This window comes from Doryrhamphus excisus, chromosome 9 (assembly GCF_030265055.1).
Source record: "Doryrhamphus excisus isolate RoL2022-K1 chromosome 9, RoL_Dexc_1.0, whole genome shotgun sequence".
Taxonomy (NCBI): domain Eukaryota; kingdom Metazoa; phylum Chordata; class Actinopteri; order Syngnathiformes; family Syngnathidae; genus Doryrhamphus; species Doryrhamphus excisus.
In genome coordinates this window covers 9,838,782-9,865,000 of record NC_080474.1, presented here as the reverse complement: position 1 = coordinate 9,865,000, position 26,219 = coordinate 9,838,782, and the positions used below count along the sequence as shown (strand labels likewise).

The following is a 26,219-nucleotide window of genomic DNA, read 5'->3' as shown; positions in this document are numbered from 1 at the left end:
TCAAAATCCCAAACCACCCTACAATAGATCTAAAATTGTAATAAAAAAAAAGGACTCTGTAATGAGTAGCTGCGCCATTCTTGTTAGTAACCACAAAAATTGGTTTGGGCATACTGGATGCCAATGTTTCCAGAAGGCTTGTCGGAATTTTGCTCCAGGTGGTGAAGATGGCTTCACAAAGGCCATCCACTGTCTCTTTCTTCCACCTTTCAATGTCGTATGTTTGGTGGTCTTGGGAAAATTCCGGGGTGGGGTTGTGGGATTGAAAGACGTGACATTTCAAGACGTTCTCTTGTTCCATACGATAGTTATTGGACTACACTCGGTACCAGTAACAACCATCATTTGGGCCAAGGATCATTCCATTTCTGGATGGACAACCAATGGGATCTTCCGACTGCCGGTGACATGTTTTATGGGTCTACCACTTGACTTTTTCCATAACCCGAAACCAGGAAAAAGCCGAAACAAACAAACAAACTCTCAGGCTCTTTTAAGAAGTTTTTAAAAGCATCAAGGCAACAAACCAGAAAAAAAAGAAAACAAGGTTTTAGAGCAAAACTGGATTAAACAAACACACCTGAAACAGAATTCAGTAGTATGAACACCAAGCTAGTCTTCCAGAAAGTGAAAACCCTGAGAGGATGTGTTTTATGAAATAGCTTGTTACAGGTTCGGAGAGATCGCAGCAGAGAAATGAACACAAACAACGACTGTATGTATATTAATGATATTTAATGATAAAACACACAGCAGTTCACAACATTTCCCATCATGAGTTATTATGCTAGACACAAGCTGTCACCCCCATGCCCCCACATAACACTCCAATCAACACAGTTCAGATCCAGAATAGCATACCTTACCGTTGACAGAGAGCGGAGAGCCAAAAACACCCCGGTAGAGTAATCTGGAAACCGAAAGCTGGACACTCGTGCACAGTTCACAGCAGACTCTAACCGGGATTGAGAAAACAAATGCTTTATAGACTCGCCCGTGCGAAAACAGGTGGCCAGCCTGTCTCCGCAGGAGAGGAGTCATCACCTCCGTCCTCTGCCTCAGGCACCTCAATGTCTCACAACATTCTAGTTCGTTTCTCACAACATTCTAGTTCGTTATCAGGATATGGGAATAATATTTATCCCGTTGCCGGAACAAGTTAAAAACAAGTTATATGAGTGTGAAAAGTCAAAAAGTGTGCGAAGCAAGTTATATAGCTGTCAAAAACAAGTATATGAGTGTAAAAAACAAGTACAAAACATGCATTGCATAGCCATGTGGGTCAGCTCAGGACAACACAAATAACAATCTCTTCCTTCAGGATGTCACCCAAATCCACATGTACAGTCAGTGACCTGAAAAACTTCACCAAACATCTGAATACATTTTATGCTCATTATGACAACCAGGACTTTTCATCAGTCTGCCAGCCTTGCTTAGGTCCCTCCCACCACCAGACCCTGAAGAACCGGCTCCTTTCACAGAAGAGGCGGTACGATGCCAACTGAGCTGCTGCAAGCCAGGCAAGGCTCCAGCGCCTGATGCCATTCCAGCCAGGGTGCTTAAGACCTGTGCTATGGAGCTCTCCAACATTGCACTCAAAAGCAAAGAGGGGCACAGAAGTTGCTGTGGTTTGTCTGCTGCACCTACTCATCCAGCACCTGGACTCCCCAGGCTGGGATCCTTTTTGTGAACCTCAGCTCCCTCTGGAAACACCTGCTGATCTAGAAGGGACATCACCTCAACACAGCTGCTAAAATCATCAGTCTTGCCACCCCCAACGCTGCAGAATTAAACTACATAGCAAACAATATAACAGAGGATATCACCCACCCATTGCATCAATACCTCATCCCCGACCTTCAGTGCGAAGACATAGAACAGTTAGATTCACAGGGACCTGTCTTGGGAAAAGCCTGATCCCTGCAGCCATAGTCGCCCCGAATAATCTGTCTGGCCTATTACTGTGCTGCTGCTGTTGCCGTTGATGTCATGTTGATTGTGTGTTGTTACTGTTGTTGTATGTGATGTGTTTTGTTGTGTCTGGAATGTTGTTTCTGTAATGTACAGTCAATGAACACAAACTTCCCGCCAATAAATGTAAAGTCTTACTGCGTCCAACCTCAGCAGCAATGGCACGTTGCGAGAGGCCTTGCTTATGCAGATCAACAATTTGAACACTTTTAAAGAGAGAGCTTTTTTTTTTGACAGAAAATGATATTGAATACACATTTTTACACAAACCAAAAGTTTGATAAAAAATGTATGTTTGATCAGCTGATGAACAGCCTATGGTTTAATGGCAATAAATTGCTTACTCAAAAATGGCTTAGGTTGCACTCCCATTTGTTCTTTTTATGCTACATAGAACCTTAAGATACAACAGTGCAAAATGTAAATTTTCAACTTTTGATCAGGAATGTATGCGGGTCTAGCACAGGTTGGACAAACTTTTAGACTTGCGGGCCGCATTGAGTTAACAAAATTGGTGAGGGGCCCAGACTAAATAGTTGATACATGCACACTATTTTACATTTTTAACAGTCCACCGGGAATTATTTGCCTCATTTCATCTGTATAAGTGTCATACAATCGGCTATATGTGCTTGTGTCCGTTTTTTCAGGAGAATGTTAAACATCATGCGTGTCAGTTATTTGTTGACTTGTGTTTGTTTGGCACCATGGGTGAGGTAGTTGTCTGGATCGCTGCATGTGAAAAGTTACTTAAACCATCAAAAGGTTGCCTCAGATTGACTGAAGCTGACTACTTCCAGCTTGTATGGTAAAAGTATAAATACTTTGGAAGCAACTGTGTATTTAGGGCTAAGAGGAGCTACGTTAAAAAATAAACATGCTTCTTGTAATTTTTTCACTCAGAACCTGCATGTCGTCACCGTGCACTGTAAAATGTCCCTTACATTAAAGCCTTTATGGCTTTACACAACGTGGTAAAAATATACTCACTCGAGCCCGAGTCGCGCACACAGAACCACGCAAGCTAACCCCAAAAAACACCCCCTAATAGTGAAGATGACAAAAGAAAAGTCAAATGCAAATGAAGACAAAATGTTCATTTTAGTTGAACACTAGGCATCAAGTTCTATATTGAAAGACAATTTATCACCATTTTAGTTTATGGTGACAGCAACATAAACATAAAACCGTCCACTTTGCTTTCTCACACTGTGGAGCTACTGATATGACAATCTTGAAAGAAGTATAGCTTAGCTCCAGAATGTAACATGCTGGAAGTGGTAGATAAGAGAAGCAGAACATACAGACCAGGCCCAGCTGGCAGCACAACGTAGTACGACCCAAGGCTATAAAAATGCCGCATTCAATACAAAACCTCAACCAGAACAGGTACTGCAGAGAGTTGAAATGTGTCTCTTTTTGATATATAAAGAAAAGAAGTTACTTCAAATGACCCCACAGCCTTCGATATAACTCAGACTTTATGGAACATTAAGGTACTCATGCATTAAATGCAAGGGATACATTTTATATTTTTGCAATTTAGAGCCCACCGGCCCAATTTACTCAGGATTTGCGGTGTATCGCCCAGCAATGAAGAGGGTTGGCTGGAAATGGGGTTGTGCACAGCCCTGAAAACCAATGTAATGGTTTGTCTTGCATCAGCTACCACTACAGTTGAACTCACAATGATGCCCCTCGGATGGCTGATTGACACTTACATGGATTGCTAATTGTAACTTTCACCAGAGACATGAAAATGGGCAATAATACAGGATTTTTGAACATACAGTTGTTTGTACCGCAATTTCATCAGTTGGTCAACATAGACGGGTTGTCGAAATATGTGAGACCGACTTAAGTGGGTCCCATTGTAGTATATAATGTTGACTAAAATTCTAAATGAATACGTTCTGCATACATTGCATAGATATTTACAACCCATTCGGATGATAATACTTTGACGTGACAGTTAGCAGTGGATTTTTGGAGTAAAATTAAACTAATGTGGTCCATGATTAAGGTAAATGGGAACGTATTCATGAAGCTCATGATGAGTGTTGATCCCGGGGTACACCGACTACTCATCATTTCGTCAGAGCTGCATTGCTCTTCCTATTTTTTTTGCCTGTTTGTTTGCTTCTCTCTATGCCTCGTTTCCATCTCAACCCCTGATTACTTCTCCTGGGTTGCTTCACATATAATTCATTGTCTTTTGTATTTATCACTTCCATAATCCTGCAATGGATTCACTCATGAATGGCTGCATCATACAGAGGACTGGAAAATCAAGCGACTGCTTACGTTCCTACTAGACTTGCCGCCAAGAACAGTTTCTCAGTTATGCTCCGTAAAATAGTGTCTATTTTTAACAAAAGCTGCTTCAAGCTGCAGTGAGCAAACACAGACAAGAATAGATAATCTGCTTAGTTTAATGGGGTGTTTGTGAGACTTGTAATGTACAGTCAGTGAGTGGCTGTGTGGTCAGACATGTTAATCGGCCATGTTCCCTTCATCGAACATGAGTTTTGAATGCACTAGGGCCGAACAGGATCCTCCACCCCCTTTGTGTCATTCTTATCATTTATTGTGAACCTTTCAACTATTGCATATTTCTTGATTTTGAAAGTATAAAACACCTACTTGAAACCTTCTTAGCCTTTTAACAAATACGACAGGTTAATGTAGCACATGCAAATACCAGTCATGCTCGTTTAATGTTGCAAACATATGTTGCAAATATCACATAAGCACATATAAATAGATAAGTAAGCGGCCTACATACTTTTTATCCTGATTCTCCCTGTGCGCAGTGCTGGGATATACTGAACATACTATTATAATGCTACAGCTGCGTTGTGTTTTCAGGCTGGGACAAAATTTGTATGACAGCTGGTGAATGATCACTTTTGACTGGCTGATGTCTCTTTAAGGTGTTATTTTGTCGAGACAGGTTGTAATTGTTAAAGTTGTTTTGTTCATACTACAGTATGGCTTGTACAATTAAATAATTTTGTACAATTAAATAATTTTGTCTGGTACTGGCACCCATAGTAAGAATGGTTGTGCAGTTTGTGTATAAAACTGTGACCACTTTGAATGTTGCAACACCAGAGGGGCAGTTCATACTGGGAAAGTTACTAGACAATGCATATTGTTTGAAGCACATTGTTTGTTGAGGCCCGTCATGCGGGCCAACTCAAAGCCATTTTCCACACAGTTTTCCTTGAGATTTGGCCAGCAATTTAATCCGGCCCGCAGGCTTGCGTTTGACACATTTGGGGTAAAGGGTTTGAGTCAGTTTTGATCATCAGGTGTGGATTTTCATGCTGTTTTTTGTGGTGTCACTTTGGATGTGCGATGGGGTTGAGCATGTTGAACTTTCCCGGTTCTGTGCCATTACTGGGGAGTTGTGCATGGCAGATTTTGCACTAAGTTGCAGACCTTGACAAGGGGTACTGCCACACGCTATGGTCAATGTCGCTCCAGTTCCTTCTTACTTTGTTACCATTGTTGTGATTGTGGGCTCTGCATGCTCGATCCAGCACTGATAGCTAGAATTGTTGGAGAAGAGTCTGAAATGTGCTGCTTATTTGGGAGCGTTATGAGACCGAGTATATAAATATTGGATTGCTACATGACTACCAGACACATTGTTATAATTATTTTTAACACATTGATTAATAGTTGTTCGTATGTTCTTCTGTTAGGTACCCTTCGTTGGAACTTGATCAGAATTATATTTTTTTTGCACAGAAGGTTAAATATTGTGCTGACTTGTATTTTTTTTTAAAATAAAATAATAATAATAATAATAGTTATGTCAGGTCTATGCCCTCTCATGGCTTTGAAATTATGAACGGAATAGTTTTAGAACAGCTTGTCGGCAATTTGTACAGAATGTATCATGAGGTACGCTTGCACATGTACTCATAGATCATGCGGGGAAGGGGGAACATGATGTTGCTTCATAACTTATGCAGGGAAGGGGGAACATAATGTTGCTTGAAAGTATAGCCTTCTAAAGTAATATATTGTTTAAATTTTTTATTAAAAAGTATCTTGAGAAAAGGTTGTCTAGGGATAGGTATAATTGAGTCAGGACAATTAAATAATGAACACGAGTATGAATTAATGAATGAAACGGGGAGAAACACTATCTGAAAGGGAAACATATCGATGTATTCTTGTCACGATTTGTTTCTAAGCAGACGAAAGCTTTGCCTGCAGACACAAACACATTTCCTTTTTCTTATTGTGTTGGAGAAAAAGTGTCTCACTGCAACTTTGAAGTCCAGCCCGAATCAGTTAAAACACTAACTGATACAGGATATGTTCTGTCATGCTGAGCTATATTTTCCACATAAGAAGTGATCAGGGGGAGATGCAAGTAGGTTCAGACAGCAGTTTCAACAAGGGGGTTGTGTTTCCAGAAAGACAGATCTGCTTTTGCTTGGTATGGCACAAAATAATTTCACTTCAGAGTAGTCAAATTCATTTTACTCTGATGTGACAGGCAGGTTTGAACTGATAAAGTCTTTCATGCAAAGCCTGGAAAAGAGGTTCCCCTTTCTCTTTGACAAATGTTACTTTTTGTTTTGTAAGATATACTGTATAGCTGTCTGATGAAAGTTATGTATCCTCATTTTTTTTCCCCAAAAAACAGTTATATAACACCATATTTATCAGAGTACCTTAATTCATTGCCAATCTTCTTTAGACTTCACCTCCTCCATTGACATTTGTGTCGACAACCTTGGAATCTGAACTAAATGTTTTGAGCTGATTTTAATTTGTAATTCATTGAATTTGTGGAGCAATCTGTTTGGCAACATTAACCGATGCTGATGGATGCATATGCAGGGCAAAACCTAGTGGCTAACTGTCACGCTACGCAGTGACATGTGCTGTTGCCTTGTGTGTCGGTTTGGGGGCACGCCCGGTTCATGTTGTTATTTGGACTCTTACTGCTCGCTTTATGCATCTGCAGATGTGGACCTCCCTTGAGTTGGGCGGAGCTACCTGACGGGCGCAGCTGCTGCCAATCATCCTCATTTCTGGTTCCCTTCTTAAGGCACTGAGCTGCGGCAGGAGGGCGCTGGATTATTCCGTTGTGGACGTGACAGACCAGCTCCTAGCTGCGGCCCTGCTCCTGTGCCCCTCCAGCGTTACTCACGCCTCGGCCACGCACCCTCCTACCCGTCCGGTAGTCCGCTGGCCTCTAAGACTGCTCTCTGTTCGTTCTTGTATTTTGTGTTGTGCCTGCGTGCACCCTTCCACGGAGCCCCCTCTTTTGTGCTTCGTCGCCTTTCGTTTATTGCGTCTCGCTCACCTGAACAATTAAAGCAGCTTAACCTTACCTGAGCTTGCTGTGTCCTGCATCTTGGGATCCACCCTCTCCGCCACACGGCTAAATCGTGAGACTAACTTCACCATTGAACTATGCATTGCGCTCATTTCAGTGTAAATACAGTAAATTGCTTTTATAACAGTTTCAGCTTTATGGAAGAATATCATTTTATATAGAGCCACATGTACACATGCAACATACACTGTGATAATATAATATAATGTAATATTATGTTATCAGTTATTGGTATCGGCATTTTTCTATGCCGCTTATTCTTATTAGGGTCGCGGGGTACACCCTGGATTGGTCGTCAGCCAATCACAGAGCACATATAGACAAACAGACATTCACACTCACATTCATACCTATAGACAATTTGGAGTCGCCAAGTAACCTAACATGCATGAGTTTGGAATATGGGAGGAAACGGCAGCACCCAGAGAAAACCCACGCACTGGGAGAACATGCAAACTCCACACAGAGATGCCCAAGCGTAGAATCGAACCCAGGTCTTCCCGAACTCCTGAATGTGTGGCCAACATGCTAACCACGCTCACCATGTGGCCCACGACCCAATCATAAAATAAAGTTTTAAAACATGCAACATTAGGAATGGTTGCTATACTTTCCAGTTCAAGAGCCGAACCAAGAGTGAAAATCATACCTTGTTAGCCTAATGTAATCACTATACAGAGGTGACATGCTGCAGTGGTCATTCATCTCCTATAGTAAATTGCTAAGTGTTTTTTCTTGTCTCCTACTGCTTACAGAGGTTGCAACAATCAAGGGACTAGCAGCTTTTAGATGAGTGAGGAGAACTAAAGAAACCTTTAGCATCCTCATACATACATTTCACGCACTGGTAGATGCGCTTGCATGATATAAAGCGCCTTATAACATGCATGGGCGATAGGGAAAAAAAAAACTACATTCATGAGGCTTCCTGGGCTTGCATGAAGGAGATAACATACTCGTCGTCATTCTGCATCTACCGTAATATGGTAATTGTGATGATTTCAGTTTATTTCCAACATACCTTGAAGGTTAAAAAGGACCTATTATTATGCTCATTTTTCCCTCCCTTTGTATTGAGTTGTGGAATCCTACAGAGCAGCTGTGCACATTAACCCACAAAGAAAGCTTTCTAGATCTGGCAGAATCTGCAACTATTCTAGCTGTATTTCCTATATTTGGATTTCCACAACTGTCTTTTTTAATTTATTCCACCCATAGCCACGCTCACTCCGCTGTGATTGGTCACACTCCCAAGTGTTCCCAAAGACTTCCGGACTTTTTCTTAAGGGAGAAAAAAAATCTAAATCTACATGGCTCTGTGTGGAAGAGTGATTTTCCCCAAACCTAATAACTGGTTGGGCCACCCTTAGAAGCAACAATTGCAATCAAGTCTCAGCGAGTGCTCCGGAAGAATTTTGGCCCATTCATCTTTGCAGACCTAAGTTCAATTGGGGGGTTTTTCCAGCATGAACAGACCTTTTAAGGTCATGCCACACACAACATCTCAATAGGATTCAGGTCAGGACTTTGACTTGGTGACTAAGACTTGCAAGTCTTTTTATTTTTCTTCAGCCATTCGGAGGTGGACTTGCTGGTGTGTTTTGGTTCATTGTCCTGCTCCAGAAGCCAAGTTTTTTTTCCACCTTAAAAAGGTCGCCGCAGATGGACATTCTCCTTCAGGATTTCAGGCATATTTTTCCTTTAATGCTCTTTCGGCCTTTCCTTTGAGGGGTTGCCATAGCAAATCAATTGCTTCCATCCAAACCCGTCTTCTGCATCTGTCTCTCTCACACTATCTACCCTCATGTCCTCCTTCACTACATCCATAAACCTCCTCTTTGGTCTTCCTCTATGCAAAAGTAGAGTTATGATGCCATCTAGTATAGGGAGCTGTAACGTCAAGCTACACAGACAGTTCAATTAAAATGTGGCATCTGGATCTAAAAAAAATTCTTCAAAATTCTTCAAATTTTCAAAAGTCTTGAAAATCAGACTACTGTCAAATTGTTTTGTGCAGTCTAAATTTATTTGTGGTGGCCTGCCACAAATTAATGAAAAATTATTGAATGTTTGAATGTATGAAAAACACTGCCTTTACTTTACACAGCATATCATCATTGGAGGTGTGTTATTAGTCCCTGCTGTGAGTCTAATCCTAGGACATTCAAGCACCAGCTGACTACTAATACGGTGAAGCTCTACGTGATTGTGGGAAGGAAAAGATACCTGTAGTGACAAAAGTGTTTATACTCACACGCACACAACATCAGTCTGTTCAATGAAAGAGATTTTGTCCTCTCTTTCACAGGATTGTTGAAAATGAAGGACAGTTAAGCTCGTCAGTGACATTTATACTTCCCTCCCAGGGCATGCTTCAGATTCCTACCACACAATTCATAAAAGAAAAATAAATCATCATCGATAGAATGCAGGACTTTTAAATCAACTTCTTGGAAACAGTGGTTATCTAAAAAAATTGATATTAAAGCTCAGCTTAGATTCACACTATAAAGGAATTTAATTCATAATGGCTGTGCTACAACCCTTCTTTTGACTTGGCAGAGGAGACAGGTACTAACATTCAGATTAGATCCAGCCAATATGGGATTTTTGAGGCTGATTCCAATATTGGGGATATAAGTTTACCTAGTCATTTGATTCTGGATAACATAAAATACAATATGAACTTTGCCAAAACAAGACAGACAGTCTTTTGAGTTCTTAACCAAATATCATCTGCCATCGAGTTGTCACGAGACAAGACGAAACACAAGATTGGAACGTTTTATTAAGAGATATCGTGACACCCCTTGATAATACTCTTCAGCGCTCCTTCTTTTGTGTCCCTTCCTCAACGCACTCATTGTCTCTTGTCACTCATGCTTTGCTGTGCTTGGATTGGCTGTAAACCGGCAGGTGAAACAATGTACAACATCAGGCACAAGTTTAAGATGTATCCTGTTTGTGATTTTTGGATTTTTTTAGTTATTGATTGTACATTGCAGATGTAATTATCGTACATCACAACGCTGGTCAGCGCAGAGACAACTAGATGTCACAAAGAGGCTTCTCAATTATGTTAAAATTGTCAAAATACCCGTAAAGTGTGGTGAGAGGTGGAGGACTGCGCCACTCAAATATTTATATTTCAAAGGCTGAACGGGATTGATTAATTGGATAATTTATTAATCGTTGAGTAATTGATTAATTGTTGCAGCTCTAATTTTTTTCCCAAAATTTAATGACAAATTGTGGCACTTAATCTGCTTGTTTAAAGGGAGATCGGTTTCATTTAGAAAAATGGCATTGCCTTAAGACCCTTAAGGGCTGTTTTAATCTGTGAAAGAATTGCATGATATGTCTCCTTTAACACTTTGCCAAAAATATATTTAATAAAAATCTGTAGATGCTGTTGTCCAAGTGTCCTTCCAAGGCTGCCGTAAAGCTTTATTTTGGACACAAATGTTCTGTGAGAGTGTTGCTGAGAACCATGCAATTGTGTCTGTTACCACTGATCTGGGATCAGAGGATCTTTATATCCCTTTCACATTCCGTCCGCTAGGAGACTTGAGTTGCATAACTTGCTGAATAAAAGTGGTTGGAATTTATCAGTAATAGAACACTACATTCATGAAAGACTGACCTACTGCCATACTACCTACTGTCATTAAGGGCACCAGCTGTGACAAGTGTAACATAACAAGGTGAGATTTGGACCTTGTGCCTCCTGGCTATTACTTGGGTTCTGTGTTAAATTATTTTTATGCATTCATGCATGAACATTTTGTGCATTAAATAATTAAAACCAATCTGTTTATTTTGTGTAAGTCATGGAACAAAAGCGCTTGTCTGTGTAGCATTGTGCATACACGGAGTGGGGTTCCATTTCCCACCACAATTAGTGGCTCTACTTGAGTTTTTTTTAAACTATGGTAGTCCTGCAAAAACCATGTCATGACCACATTAGATGTTACAGATGCTGTACAAAACCCAACACTAAAATGCTAAAGCTACTTATCATTGGTAGACGTATTGAAGTAATCTCTTTTCTTGAGAAACACATGGCTGTATTTTAAAAGCGGACATTTTAAAAAGATAAATTGCCATTTATTTTCTACTCTACTATACCGTTCATCAACTCCTATAGAGTTGGGTTCGCAGTTAGCATCACAACAAGTCCTTCTAAGTACTCACGAGTTTGACCAACCACAGGTGAGTGGACATGCCGGCATGCGGGCTGTGGGTGGAATACATTAAAACAGACCGTTTTTGCGGGAAGCACGGAATCCAAAGAAATACAGCTGAGTAGGTGCAGATTCTGGAAAAACTAGAAATCTTTCTGTGCCAGTTACCATGTGTAGCTGCTTGATAAGAGTCCACAACTCAATACAAAGGGCTGAAAAATGAACATAAGGTGATTAGATGATTGAGTGATTGATGATTGATTTAATTGCAGCACACCTACCTCATAGCCAGACGTTCAAGGTTTGAATTTTGTTGTACTTGTCACAGGGTTTCTGCTCCGCTCTCAATTACTCAATTGGTCATCCTCTTGTTAATGTTGTGATCTATCACTGATTCTCCTCTATGTTCAACTGTTCTGCAACTCAAGCCTCTTAGTAGCAGGAATCTGGAAGGTATAAAGATCCTGTCATCAGTGGCCTTAAGACACAATGGAGTGTTTCTCAGCAACACTTGACAGAAGATTTGTGTGCAAAGTAAATGAACTTTAAAGTTAAAGCTGTTTCTGTTTCATCATTTCTAAGGGGTGAGGCAAAGGCTTTTTAGACAGCTGAAATTTCAGCAACCATTTTATTATGCATTTTTAGGGGACTGCAATAGAATACTATAAAAATAATATATACATATATGTATATACTGTATATATATATATATATATATATATATATATATATATATATATATATATATATATATATATATATATATATATATATATATATATACTGTATATACTGTATATATATATACATATATATATATATACATATATATATATATATATATATATATATACTGTATATATATATATATACTGTATATATATATATATACTGTATATGTATATATATATATATATATATATATATACTGTATATATATATATATATATACACACAGTATAACTATTCTAGTAATCTTTTTACTAGACCGAATGAATGACACTTTACCCATTGCCAAATAGGGTTTAGTTCTGGAGAAGTGCTTGGCTCGTCCATAAGCTTAACCTTCAGCCTCTTTAGCAATGCAGTGGTTCTCTTGCCAGTGTGTTTGGGGTCCTTATCATGTTGGAATACTGTTCGGCTGTTGCTTCTCTATTTCACAGTACATAATGGCTTTCATTTTTACCTCAAATAACTGAAGCTCCCCAGTGCCGGCAGCACTCATGCAGCGTCATTCAGTGACACTTGAATGACATGATTCCAGTAATCCATGTACTTAGTCTGATTGTCTCCAGCAAACTGTTTGCAGGCTTTCCTGTTGGTCATTTATTTAAGAGGCTTCCTACTGGGACGACCACATAGACCAATTTGATGCTGAATGCGGCAGATGGTCGGAGCACTGACCAGCTGACCACCCAAACCTCAATCTCTGCAGCTATGCCAGCAGCACTCATGGTTCTATTTTCCAAATACAACCTTTCAAAATTACGCTGAGCATGTGCATGCAACTTTTACAGTCCACCATGACGAGGCCTGTTCTGTCCCGTAAAACCACTGCATGGTCTCAGCCACTGTGCTGCAGCTCAGTTTTAGGTTGTCTTATTTAATCCCTATGCAAAACATGGATTAGTACTTGGCTGTGAAATCCTTGTTGGGAAGCTCAGAGGTCAGAGATTTTTTGTAATTAGTCACCAGTGTTGCACACATCTCTGGATGGAGTCTGGTCAGAGAAACAGCCCCAAAGGTGTAATGGGGTCATATTATCTGCCTCCATACCAGGGCTCCAGACTGCGACTAAATGGTTGCATTTTGCGCCAAAAATATGAGACATTGCGAGTGAATTTTTCACCTACTTGCGCATGTGCGACCAGATTCATTCACCAGAATACACGTTCCGTATTGAGTTGACAAGGGCTGTCCCTTAATACCGTGAGAATGACAAATAGTCTGTCAAATTACGTTTGAAGTTTAACTATTCTCGTACCATCTTTGTTTACACATTTTGGCTGGCTCCACAATCACCCAGGGTAGCTATAGTTACCCACCTAGTCTTTGGTCCATGGACTAAAAAAATTACTCCTTTTTTTTCCCAACCACATTTTGTCTTTTTGAGCTCGTTTTTGTCCCACAGGGGAGCCACGATGGCTGTCACATTCATGGGGTACGTGCTGACTTGTTTTTTAAACAACGTTCTTTTAAAAAACCTTGTTCTCGTCACCATTATAACAATTATGTCTTGTCTTCAAAACACTAGTTTTGTGTCCAGCTTTAACAAAGCAGCGCTATCACAGTATCATAACAGGTAGCTTGTGAACTGCTAGTAGCTTGCCGTCTGATCATTTGAGTAGCTCGCAAAATAATATTTCCTTAATTGTTCGTATTTTTTTATTTTAATTGTTTAAATTAATTTAATTCAGACTTGGGCTAGTGACAGAAGGGACAGCTAGGGACAGAAACAGGGTGGATAGAGAAGACAGTTCATTTATTCTTGGAGTATTAATACAGTGAAAATTAGAGGAAATTTGAATATTTACTTTGCAAGTCGATTTTGGTGTGCGCCCCTGAAATTTCTGCTTGCAGTCCAAAAATATTACATTAATGGTCACTGTGCTCCTAGTAAAACAAAGTTACACTGGAGCCTTGCCCCAAGCTCGTCAAGTCAAGTTGATGCTAATTTGCTAAATTTTGGCCTCATCACATCACATTCTCCCAAGCTTTGTCTGAATCATGATTTGTTTGTTGACAGGCTCGAAATAACATAAAAAAAGACACCCATCTATGTATTGTGCTCAGGAAGAAAAGCTATTTATTGCCAGAAATTGCGAGGAAATTTTAAATTGTTTACCATGATGTTAACTACACCCTTCAGAGAGAAGTGCAAATTGGCTCTTTTTCTACGTGAGGATAAGCGGTAGAAAATGAATGAATGAATGAAAATATGTATTGATCTTGACACTACTACAAAATTACAATATACACCCAGCTGAGAGCATGCTTTAACTTGTTTTTTGTCATTTTATTTTTTGTTATTTTTCATGTGGAAGATGGAATGACTGCCCATCTGCCATATTCAGCCTAATGTCTGTTGTTGTGAGTGGGGCAGGCACATTCACACTGTGGGCTCTAATTTTGTGGGGCAGTGCAGGGTGGCAGAGCGTGGTGCCCCCCATGCAGTGGTAATTTTGTCCAATGCACCACTGTGTGCAGCCAATTTGGTTGAATTTTGGTTGACGGCAAAGGTGCACTGAAAGATTGCCAGCTCCGCCAGGTCTATTCTTGGCGCAGGCACACAGTGCACACACATCACCAAAACCTCACAGGCAGGTTTTCTCCAGAGTATCAGGCACATTTCAATGCACTAAACAATCACAGCAATGACTATTTAATGTAACCATCTGAACCAGCATGTACTGTGCATTTTTGTATCAATTGTCCTGATGTCAGAACAAAGACGTCACGCATATTGGGAACTCCACTGTGATTGCTCCCACTCAGTGTGTACAGCTAACAGCTTGTACCCGGGCACAGGTGTTCAGAGCCACCCCAAACTTCATTCAGGGCTCACTTCCAATGCGCAGACCTCATTATCTGAAACTTTGGCATCATTATTCATGATAATACAACATTCTAACATCATTTATAGCTCAGAAAGTGGGAAAAGCATAATAGGTCCCCTTTAAGTGTTTTTCCACTTTCGCATTTGTCGAGCTGGTAAATGTGTGGGATGGGGCGTGCACGTTCCCTTGCCTTTGACCACACCTGTGCATACAGGATGCAAATATCCATGCAATAGTACAGAGCACAGCAAAAAAAATCCCAAGCAAAATAAAGTGTGAACAGACAAGCCCACATCCGCAGACTTCCCAGATTTTAAATGCTCTCTCATGCAGAAGTCCATGGCTACCTCGCCAACAAAAACACACCCACACCCAAAGCCCTGACCAAGCTGGATCCCTAACCAGAGCCTCTGAAAACACAAGGAATGTGTTTTACTGCATTGTGTGACCTTTGTCAAGGACTTCTAAAGCAGATGTGCGTGACTGTGGTTTGTCCTTATAATGCCATACCATGACTATCAAGGTAACATTTCCCCTTAATTATATGACAATACAATTTTACACATGCTTTTAAGTTGAAAGAGAACACAGCTGATCAATTACAGTATGATACTGACATGCACTTCATTTCAATGCAAAGCAGACCCTTAATTCTCAAGATGTACCAATACAAGTTATTGACATCCAATAAGATACTGATATTGCAGCCTTGAATATTGGCCGATACTGATATCAGCATGAATCTTACATACTTTTAAGACTTATATTTGAAAAGGCTTGAGTCAGTGATATTACTAAAACAGGGAACAACAGTTGGTATAAGAAAAAACGTATTTCTTCCTGCACCTGCGGTATAGTTTTATTGACAATGTAATGGCAGCTAGGCATAATACAGGGAGGTCAAATACATCATGCATTTGATGATGCTTCAAATGCATGATGTGGTTGGTTGTATTAAACTTTACTAAACGCTGTTTTTGTGATCACATGGGCACTGTCTAGCTGTTGCTGGATAGACATGCTTGGGCAGAGTCTGGAATCGACTGTATTGGAGCGTCTAAGAATGTATTATTATTTCATTATTTTCTGTTATTATGTACTATATTGAGTAATACAAGTGCAAATGTGAATATAGGGGTGTCACTTCACGTCTAGAGGACTCTAATAATGGTAAACACTGGATTTAGAAGGTCATAAACAGGTTTTCTATGCTTTAGGAGAGGGTGTTATGGGTGGTACTGCAGGGTGGTCGTGTGCGCCATCTCCTATTTTCCCATATTTTCTGGAAAACCTCCCTTACTCTCAAATGCCAATGTTGACAGCCGTTTCCACAACAGAGTCACAAATAGAGTACAGTCCTATAGGAAACACTGTAGAATAGACATTGTTTAATATTTGTTTCACCTCTTTTTTCTCCCACACATGCAAATGTCTCAATTTGTTGTCAAGCTGGAGGAGATGTAAAAAAGGTCAGGCTGCAACCTCTGGCATGTTGGGGTTTATAGGTCATGCCTGGTATGCCACAATGCATCTCAGTGAAACGCTTTCTGTCAAAAGGGGTCCCTTTTTCACACATCATGTCAAACTCAAAAAGAATTCTTCACAAACTGTGGGCGGAGGAAGTTGGCTTTGAATGTTAAGTATCGTGTGTCTGGGCAAACGTTTCTTGTTGAGTTTTCAAATCCCCTGTTTTCGCCATACTGCAGTCTTTAGGGTAGCACCATCTGGCCAGCAGCTGAAAACTATTAAGATCTGTTCCTTCTTCTGCTTTTCCATCATCGTTTGACGGCACGTAAGTCGCTTTAATACTAACTTTGTTGTTATTGTTTGCATTTTGTTGTAGAGGTATTTTTTATTGTTATCTGAAGTCCAGCTTTATCTTGCTAAAGTGGTGATAGAACAGGTGCTGGGTTTGATTATAAAGCTGTCAGACTGTGTAAGAGAGCAAGGATTTGCTTTGGACACCTCGTTTGATCAACTAAGGAATTCAAGAATTGGATGCATGACTAGATACATTTCTCTAGCAATTATTTTGCACTTAACTAGTAAGGTTCCCCGTCCGGTGTGAGAGGAGGAAATAAAACATTGTTGATTTTCTTTCACTTTGAATTGTGTTGCGACCCAAGTGCATGTTTCTGTGTTGTTTTTTTGTGCATTTAGTCCCATCAGTGAGTTGGATGTACACTTTTTAGGTGGACTTGGATTTCTTGGTTTAAGTCAAGAAATCATTTTCATGTGTTAGTTATTAATTCATTTAGTAGAAAAGAACAGTTGACAAAGTGGGCGGTGCTCTTTTCCAAAAACATTCCTCTGCAAGCTGAATTCCAAATGTTTGAGTCACTGGAGTTCCTCTGCTAGGCACAAAATATATTTTTCTGGTGTTACAAGGATGGAAATGTAGTTGTTGTGGATCCAATCACATTTGACCAGTATTTCACATGCCAAAGGCTTATTTCATGTAGCAAATACAACTATGCACATTAACTGACATGTTGGAGAGTATATCTGGAAATCTTGATGCAGTTAGTAAACACAAGGGGACAACATAGAAAGTTGGCAGAAGTGTTAAGTCGATGTGTGTGCTTATGTCTGTGTGGGTTGCCAGGTCTCCCGAGAGGGTACTGCTGAGTCACCAGACAGGATGCTATTAAAACAGACCAAACACTGCAGCTGCCAATCATACTGAGTGACATGATGTGCTGGTGTCGGTCGAAGCATCAAATTACATCAGTACGGTATTACAACTCACTTAAAAGGTAGACAGACTATGTCTGTTGCTCTTTAACAGCCATCAGTTTTTTTTTTAGTTTGTGCTTCAAACATTTACACAAATATCTTTTATTGTGAATTATGGGGTGTTGTATGAAGTATGCTAACCGCCGAGCAGTTAGCGCTCAGGCCTCATAGGAGACCCGAGTTCAATTCCATCCTCGGCCATCTCTGTGTGGAGTTTGCATGTTCTCCTCGTGCATGTGTGGGTTTTCTCCGGGGACTCCGGTTTCCTCCCACATTCCAAAAACATGCTAGGTTAATTGCCGACTCCAAATTGTCCATAGGTATGAATGTGAGTGTGAGTGGCCGTTTGTCTATATGTGCCTTGTGATTGGCTGGCGACCAGTCCAGAGTGTACCCGCCTCTCGCCCAAAGACAGCTGGGATAGGCTCCAGCACCCCCGCGACCCTCGTGAGGATAAGCGGTAGAAAATGAATGAATGAAAAATAGGCTGTAAACGACTGTAAAGTCAAAGTATTAATAGACAATATTTGTAATCTAACAAGAAAAAGTCGTAATTTAAGTATCGTCATACTAGGAGGGAAAGTAACAATTTCGGTAACATAATTTTGCTTTATTAAAGAAAAAAGTATTTTAGTTGTAATATGGAAAACAGAAATCACTATTTTGGGGAAAATTAAGGTTATGAGAATAAAGTCAAATATGGGAACAATGTCAATTACAAGAAGAAAATTAAAATACAAGACAGTTAAAGTTGGAATTTAAAAAAAACAAATGATGTAATGATGAAGTATATTATTAAGAGTCATATTAAGAGAAAACTTTCTTTTTGAGAGAGAAAAAAGCAGTTTTTCACGAGAATAAACAAAATGTCAATTTAGCAGAATAGAGTTGAAAAATTACAGTGAAGGTATGCAATTTTTATACACTTATATTTTATACACTTTATACACCTATATAACATAGCTGAGAAGCAGTTTTTGCTTGAAATATAAGAGTCAAAAGAACAAACAAACAAATACTTCTTAGCATACATGCATTATTTCAGAAAATCTCAATGTGACCCCTGGTCTTGGGGCATAACCCATTACTCAATTAATGGAAACAGACAGCTTCAGATTAATTGTTGCAAAAATTGTTAATTGCACCGTTAATGCTGACTATAATTCTACAGTACAACATGGTCAAATTAAGAGTCGTGCAATGGTTTGGATACCCTTGGATACTTAACAAGGGTTATAAATGGCTAAAAAAATGAATGCACATTTTATTGTGAACATACAATTATTATGCCATTTTTATAATATTACTCATTCATTTATTATATAGGCGCCTCTCTTGGCACTCAAGGACATCATATAAACAAGCCATGAGGACCAATAAAAGCAGTATGAAAATAGATTTTAACATAGCAGAATAAGTGTGTTTTCAGTCTTGAGCTCAAGAGGGTTAAAGAGTCAATATTGCCGAGGTCAGGGGGTAGTGAGTTTAATTACTAATGAGTGACAGGACAGGGAATGGATCTGATCATTGATGGGGGCCAGAGACAGCGGGTCTGCATTAAAATGTAAAATATTTCCATATACTGTTAATATATTATTCACATTTTGAAGGTTGCAGCTCATGCTCTGGCAGAGTGTACATTTTATTGCATCCACAGTTGTCAGACTGTGGACCATTCATTCATTTTCTGCCGCTTAGCCTCACAAGGGGGTGCTGGAGCGTATCCCAGCTGTTTTCGGGCGAGAAGCGGCGTACACCCTGGACTGGTCGCCAGCCAATCACAGGGCACATATAGACAAAACCATTCCCACCCACATTCATACCTATGGACAATTTGGAGTTGCCAACATGTTTTTGGAATGGGGGAGGAAACCAGAGTACCCAGAGAAAACCCATGCATGCAGGAGAACATGCAAACTCCACACAGAGATGGCCGAGGGTGGAATTGAAACTCCGAGCTGTGAGGCCTGCCCGCTAACCACCTCCTCACCGTGCAGCCCGACTGTGGACCAAATTAAAAAAAAAACAAAAACATTTCTGTTCATGAAAGTGTGCTAACAGGGCTGAAACTTTATATTTACGTATGTTTTATGCTTTTAATCAATATTTATTATTACTATTAGTAGTTGTTGTAATAAAAGGATGAAGGGTATTGATTGTGGGACACTCTGACACTGCTATCTTATCCAGGATACTCGATTTTGAAAGACCCAAAGCAGTGGAGGCAAAGACATTAAGATGGAAATGTGTCATTACTGGAAAACCTGTGTCAATCCTTATATTCTGATGCAGTCGTGCAGTTTTCTGTAGTGCATATAATCTATTGAAACCAGACTTAAAATGCATGTAAACACCTTGACCCGTCTGCGACTCTTTGAAGTTGGAGTAACACAAGCAGAATGTGATTGGAAACCAAATTCTTATCGTGCAGACGTTCGATCGATAGCTAATTGCTCCAGTTGCCGCAGCATGTTCTGGGTCTAGATCAGGGGTGGGCAAACTTTTTGACTCGCGGGCCGCATTGATATAACAAAATTTCCGGGGGGGGGGGGGGGCAGACTATATATTTTACACGTAACAGTCCACCTGGTATTATTGTATCTGTAAAATTGTCATGCAATCTGCTATTATTATTTTATATTTATATTTAAATATTTTAAAAATAATAAAATATTATAATAATTAAAATAAAATTAAAATAATAATTATTATATTATTATTATGTAAAATATGCAAATATAACAATATTATTATATATAATTAATATAATAATTAGCATTAATATAATAAATATAATAATCATAATAGTTATAATAATATAATAATTATTATTTTAATTTTTATTATTATTATGTGCTTGTGTCTCTTTTTTCAGGAGCACTTTGTAAACAACAGACCATGTCAAACAACGAAATTGATACAACCATCAAAAGGTTGGCTCAGGCCATGATGCCAGGTTGTATGTTGAGTTTAAATTAAATAATTTTAAAAGATTGGGCGGGCCGTATTCAAACACTTGGCGGGCCGGATGTGGCCCCCGGGCCGTAGTTTGCCCACCCCTGGTCTAGATGAAGAATATTGGCCATGGCTCAAAAAAGCAATGCATTGATGCAGCAAGAGTCATTCAACTCTCCATCATTGCATGACACAAAAGTACTTAATAGCACATGGTGATGATAAATGTTAGGGACCAAGCCCTTCAGAGGAATATATTATTTATTTTAAACCCGACAGCCGTTGTTGTGGTGATTTGCTTAAACTTCTTTAGTCTAACCTGTTATCTTCTTCTCTCACTGCTCGTCCAGGTGGAATATTGGACTATATTCAGGAGCCACAGCAGCTGACATTTTCCGCAATGAACCGTGCCTTCAACAGGAAAAAAGGTGAGTAGAGAAACGATATTGAAACTGGAATGATTCTCATAGTTAGGGTTGGGCAATATGGATCTTAAGCATGAACTGTATAATGATATTTTTGGGATGTATCACGATATGATGATCTAATGAAATCATTGAAGCTTGTATAAGAAGGTACAAACCTTAGCCCATATAATTAAATACACTTGTCTTAAATCGTAAAGCACATTTATTTATTGGTAAAAACTAGGGATGAGCCGGATACTTGTTATAAAGCAGTATCTGTTACGAATATTCATTTTTGCGAAACAGATACATTTCATGTTAAACGATGCCAAGGTTTCAGATAATTAGTTTTTGCGCATTTGGAAGGGAGCCCTGAAAGAGGTTTGGGATGGCTCAAAACGCTCCGTTTCAAAAGGTGTGGTAAAACTGCCTCTTTGATGTCGGACTTTGTATGGTTCATAGTTAGGAAGCACTTTGGGAGTGTGACCAATCACAACGGAGTGGGCATGCCCAGAGGCGGGCCATGGATGGAATAAATTAAAACAGACCCTTTTGGCAATGGTAAACCCCACACATTTCCAGTCAAACCACGCCCATTTCTGATTTATGCCCCGCCCACTCCAAGGACAGATACAGGTAGTGGTGAATCCCGAGCAAAAACTGGCTAACTTTGCTAATGGGATGTCAGCCTCTGCTATAAGGAAGATGTAGTTGCTGGTGCAATTCCAACTGCATATGTAAGATATTTTTATTTATTTATATTTTACACGGCTAGTCAGCAAATGGCACTCTTATTTTGTAGGCCTGTAGTGTTTTCTGTGTGTTCATAATGACGTAAGAGAACCTGAACTTGGTGGAAGAATAAACATGCTTCTCGTTTTTTCACTTAGAACCTGCACGTCGTCATCGGGCATTGTACAATAAACTGCACAAGCATGCTAAACTAAGCTAGCTTCTATTCATGCTCCGTAAGACAAGGTTCCGTCAACTATTTCAACATATTTTGTTTATCATCTCGAGGTAATCAACTCTGCTTTTTTCCCCATTTTAAATTATAATTTTTACCAGTATAAGCCATTTTGTTGTTATTGTATGTCAAGACTGTATACTGGTATATAAAAATTATGGCCCAACCTTACTAACAATATTTATTTTTGAAAACACTTTTTTGCTTTAAGTTTCTGATGTTTTGCTCTCTGGTGCTGCGTGTGATAGACTGAAGTAAAATGTGTGGATTGGGTAATGAATCGTAGCTGACATTGTTAATCACCGTTAACTTAAGTAATGCATCTAATGCACTAAAGTGGTGTTTTGCCTCCTGACTTTAAGACATGATCAAGACTTGACTCCTTGAGTCTAAACAAAAACATTATTAATGAACACACGAAGCACAATAAAACAATTCATACAAGCAGACTGCAGCTTATGGAAACAAAACAGGCACTGAAGACAAAAACAACTGGTCATGTGTTTTGGTAACTTAGGAGAAATATGCAGCACACCAGTTGAGGTGACCCTACCCAAAGGAAAAAAAGGGAAGATTTGGGGCTGTGCTACAGAAAAACAGCTTGATCTGTTTACCGCCATCTGCTGTGCTCCTCCGCTTTAAATCAACAGGACAGGAGGATTTTTGAAGGGTGTATGGTAAAGTGATCAGGGCCCATGTGGCCCACTAGGCTACATTTACGATTTGATGTCACAATTCACTTTTACTCTTTACTATTCTATTTTACCAGCTAAAGATGAAAATCAAGAAGGTCAAACACTTCTCACTCCAGCATCGTGCGAAAAGTTTCTCAAAATTAATTTTGCTTGTACTTTACTTTGCATAATGAAACCACTAGGATACAATGTAAATTAGTCAGTGTACAGCATGTATAACAACAACCTTGAGTACACTCTTATGTTATGTTTACCCTGTGCAATAATATATAAATATGAATACAGTCATCCTTTGTTTATTGCCGTTAATTTGTTCCGGACCCAACTGCGATATGTAATATTTCTGTAGTTGTAGTATAAAAAACATGTTTTTAAATATGTTTTTTTTTAAACATTATTAGCGCCCTAAGACATTGAATCCATCCAATTCCATCAGTAGCTCTGCCGTGGTACTGCAAAAACAGTGCTTTTAGGCATTCCATGCTGTCGTGTTCACTGTACCATATTTTCCGGCGTAGTCTCATTTCTGCACTGTGTGTCAAATGCAGGAGAAAACTTTATTTTCTTGTTCAACATGAACTCAAATTGGTAAAAGAATGCTTTCATCAGGTAGAATTAATTAATTAAAGTAAAGAAACAAGGCTGGTCTAATATTTTTTCCATGACTTTAGTCGACAAATTAAGAGCAAATATGCAATTTAAGACGTAAATAAAACTTCTCGTTTCACAGTAAATGTGTTCCCTAGTGAACCTCAGTGACCATTCTAGTGCCTGTCTCACCAAACAATTACTGACACCTAGTGGCCAATGTACGGTAGAGTACTAAATTCAAATTCTTAGAATTAGATTTCTTGTGTCTTATATTTGTATTTTAGTTGATTTAGAAATGTTTGCTTGAAAGTGCTTATTTTAACCCAAGAATAAGAACAATTTACTTATGCCTATTTTTAAATTAATTATAGGCCATATTCAACCACAAAACGATGATCACGTAATTACTTTTTGACAAACACTACAAAGTGAGGGAGTGAACCATGATGCAGCTGTAACACGCTTCGAATAAAGAAGCTAAGTTGATAGGCTGACCAAACATGCGTAAGCATATGGTTGTGCAAGATCTACTTTACATACATTGTCGTTTCTTTAGTGTTTTACCAGGAAAATATATCAATAAAATACTTTAAAAAAATGTGAGGGCTGTCATCACTTTTTTGAGATACCGTACTAAACCTTATAAGTGGTCCAGAATGCATTTTAACTTAACCTGGCCATTGCCTATTAACATTTCATTAGTAATAATCATGAAGGTGAGAGTGTCTCGATGGCAGCATTAACCCCCGTGAAATGAGCCCACCAAGAAAAACTTGACTGAAATTTACAGCTGCATTCGTGTACAAGACACATCCCTCCTGGGTAAAAGGTTTATTTCCAGACAAGACAAAAGGTACGCGAGCTATTTGGCCATAATGTCAAGAAATATCTTTGGAACAGTCAAGGTGAGGCTTTCAACTCTAAGAGCATTGTGGCAGTTGTCAAGAATGGGTGGTAGTATCAAGCTGTGGGGCTGGGATTCTGCCACAGGCGCTGGTACTCTTGTACAAAGTGCAGCTACATGGATCAAACTTGACACAGTTGGGTATTCCAACAAGACAATGATCCCAAGCACATATAACCAGTTTTGAAAAGGATAAAGCAGGCTACTATTAACCTTCTGGAATACCCAAGCCCTCATTTGCGGACTATATGCTTCAAAGCTGGATCTCTGCCAGGAACTAACTCAGACAAGAAGAGTGGTTAAATGTTTTAAGGTAATTTTCAGTAAAAAGAAGTGAGATGCCAAATGTACAACAATTGACATGTAATCAATGAAAAGACTACTAGAACAGGATTTCTACAAGGTGAACAGGAAACAACACATGGACTGTGAGACATTACTCACATTCATGTGTTCTAGAAGGTATAGAATGTTAAAAAGGTTCCAGACTGACAAACTTGCATTAATTTATTTAACAAGACTTAATCAGAAAATTGTTGAAATGACACAATTATCTATGAAATATACATACAGTGTGTGTTTTCCAGAAGATGAAATTTAATAATGGTTACGTTAAATCAGACATTGTATGTGAAATATGTGACTGTTGAGATCCTTTTGCTAAACTGCTGACAAGGTTAATTACCTGACACTAAAAAAAAAAACACTGGTTAATCCACCTCCATAATGACCAAAAGCAGTAAAGTAATCCTTTTATTGCGGTTAGTTGGTTCCAGACCCGACTGCAACAAGTGGATTTCCACCAAGTAGGTTTCCATATTTATAAATGGGAATATTTTGGTAGCAGAGAAAACCTGATTTCACTATTGGAGCCCTCTAGACAAAAAAATAATTCCCCTATAGTCACTTTTACACTCATTACTCAATTTAGTAGATATAATCAAAGAAATAAGCCATTCAAGACATACAGTAAATAACATTCGTGCTCATATGTGTTTGAGGAAGTGACATCATGGATTTTGTTTTAGCTGCAGCCCATTATTATTATTATTATTATTATTATTATTATTATTATTATTATTATTAGCATTGTGCCTGTTGTGAGCTGAATCAAGATAAAGCTGTTGACCTGCTGACTAAAAACCTCACAAAGGAATAGGAAAGGAGTAGAAATGTAAATTTGCGGTGCACTCAAGGGTTCAATCACCACCACATCATAAAATATAAGTTTAAAAGAATAACTGTACAATATTAATGACCAATAGCGACAAAAAGCCTGCATGTCCATGATAATTGTAATGATTTGGACGCCACATGATATCAGTAAATAACTAACTTAAGATTAATCTGGCCCCAAAAATATAGCCCAGCTTCTTGCTTACATTAACGGTTCTTACATTAATTAACGAGTGTGACAATGCAAATCATTTTATAGGATGCAATTATAGTCAATATCAGAGTCTCTCAATAAAGTTCTGATACAACTATTTTTCTCTACGTTATTCAAGAATAATTTTATCATCACTACACTTCAATATTGTAACAATTCTAATCATGCAATTTCTATTTCACCTATGAGGAACAATTTCAAAATATACATATACTATAATATCCTTGTACAGATCTCTGCATCTTCGGGGAACGTGTCATCTTCTACTGCAGTTCCATGTGACTATATTTGAAAAAAAGTGCTGTAAGTAGAGATTGTGTATCTCAAAGCGGCGCAATTGTGTATCAGTAGACGTGTGATAAAGGTTGTCCTTGGTGCTCATCTGATTTGTTTCTTCCCGCATGATAGAGAACACTGCACCCTTCTTGTGTCATTGATTGAGTACCCCATTGAATAAAGTCATTGTATCCTCACTTCTTGAAGGCTTACAAAAG

General features: G+C 39.0%; 1 protein-coding gene across 3 annotated transcripts in view; it reads left to right on the top strand.

Annotated features, from left to right (window-relative positions):
- gulp1a (GULP PTB domain containing engulfment adaptor 1a) overlaps positions 1-26,219 on the top strand; it is a 46,939-nt gene that overhangs the window by 9,076 nt on the left and 11,644 nt on the right. For all 3 annotated transcript variants that reach the window (XM_058082045.1, XM_058082046.1, XM_058082044.1), the window contains exon 2: positions 21,122-21,199. In XM_058082045.1, the coding sequence (XP_057938028.1) occupies positions 21,172-21,199 (28 nt within the window). In that variant the 5' untranslated portion in view covers positions 21,122-21,171. The remainder of the gene's footprint in view (positions 1-21,121; positions 21,200-26,219) is intronic.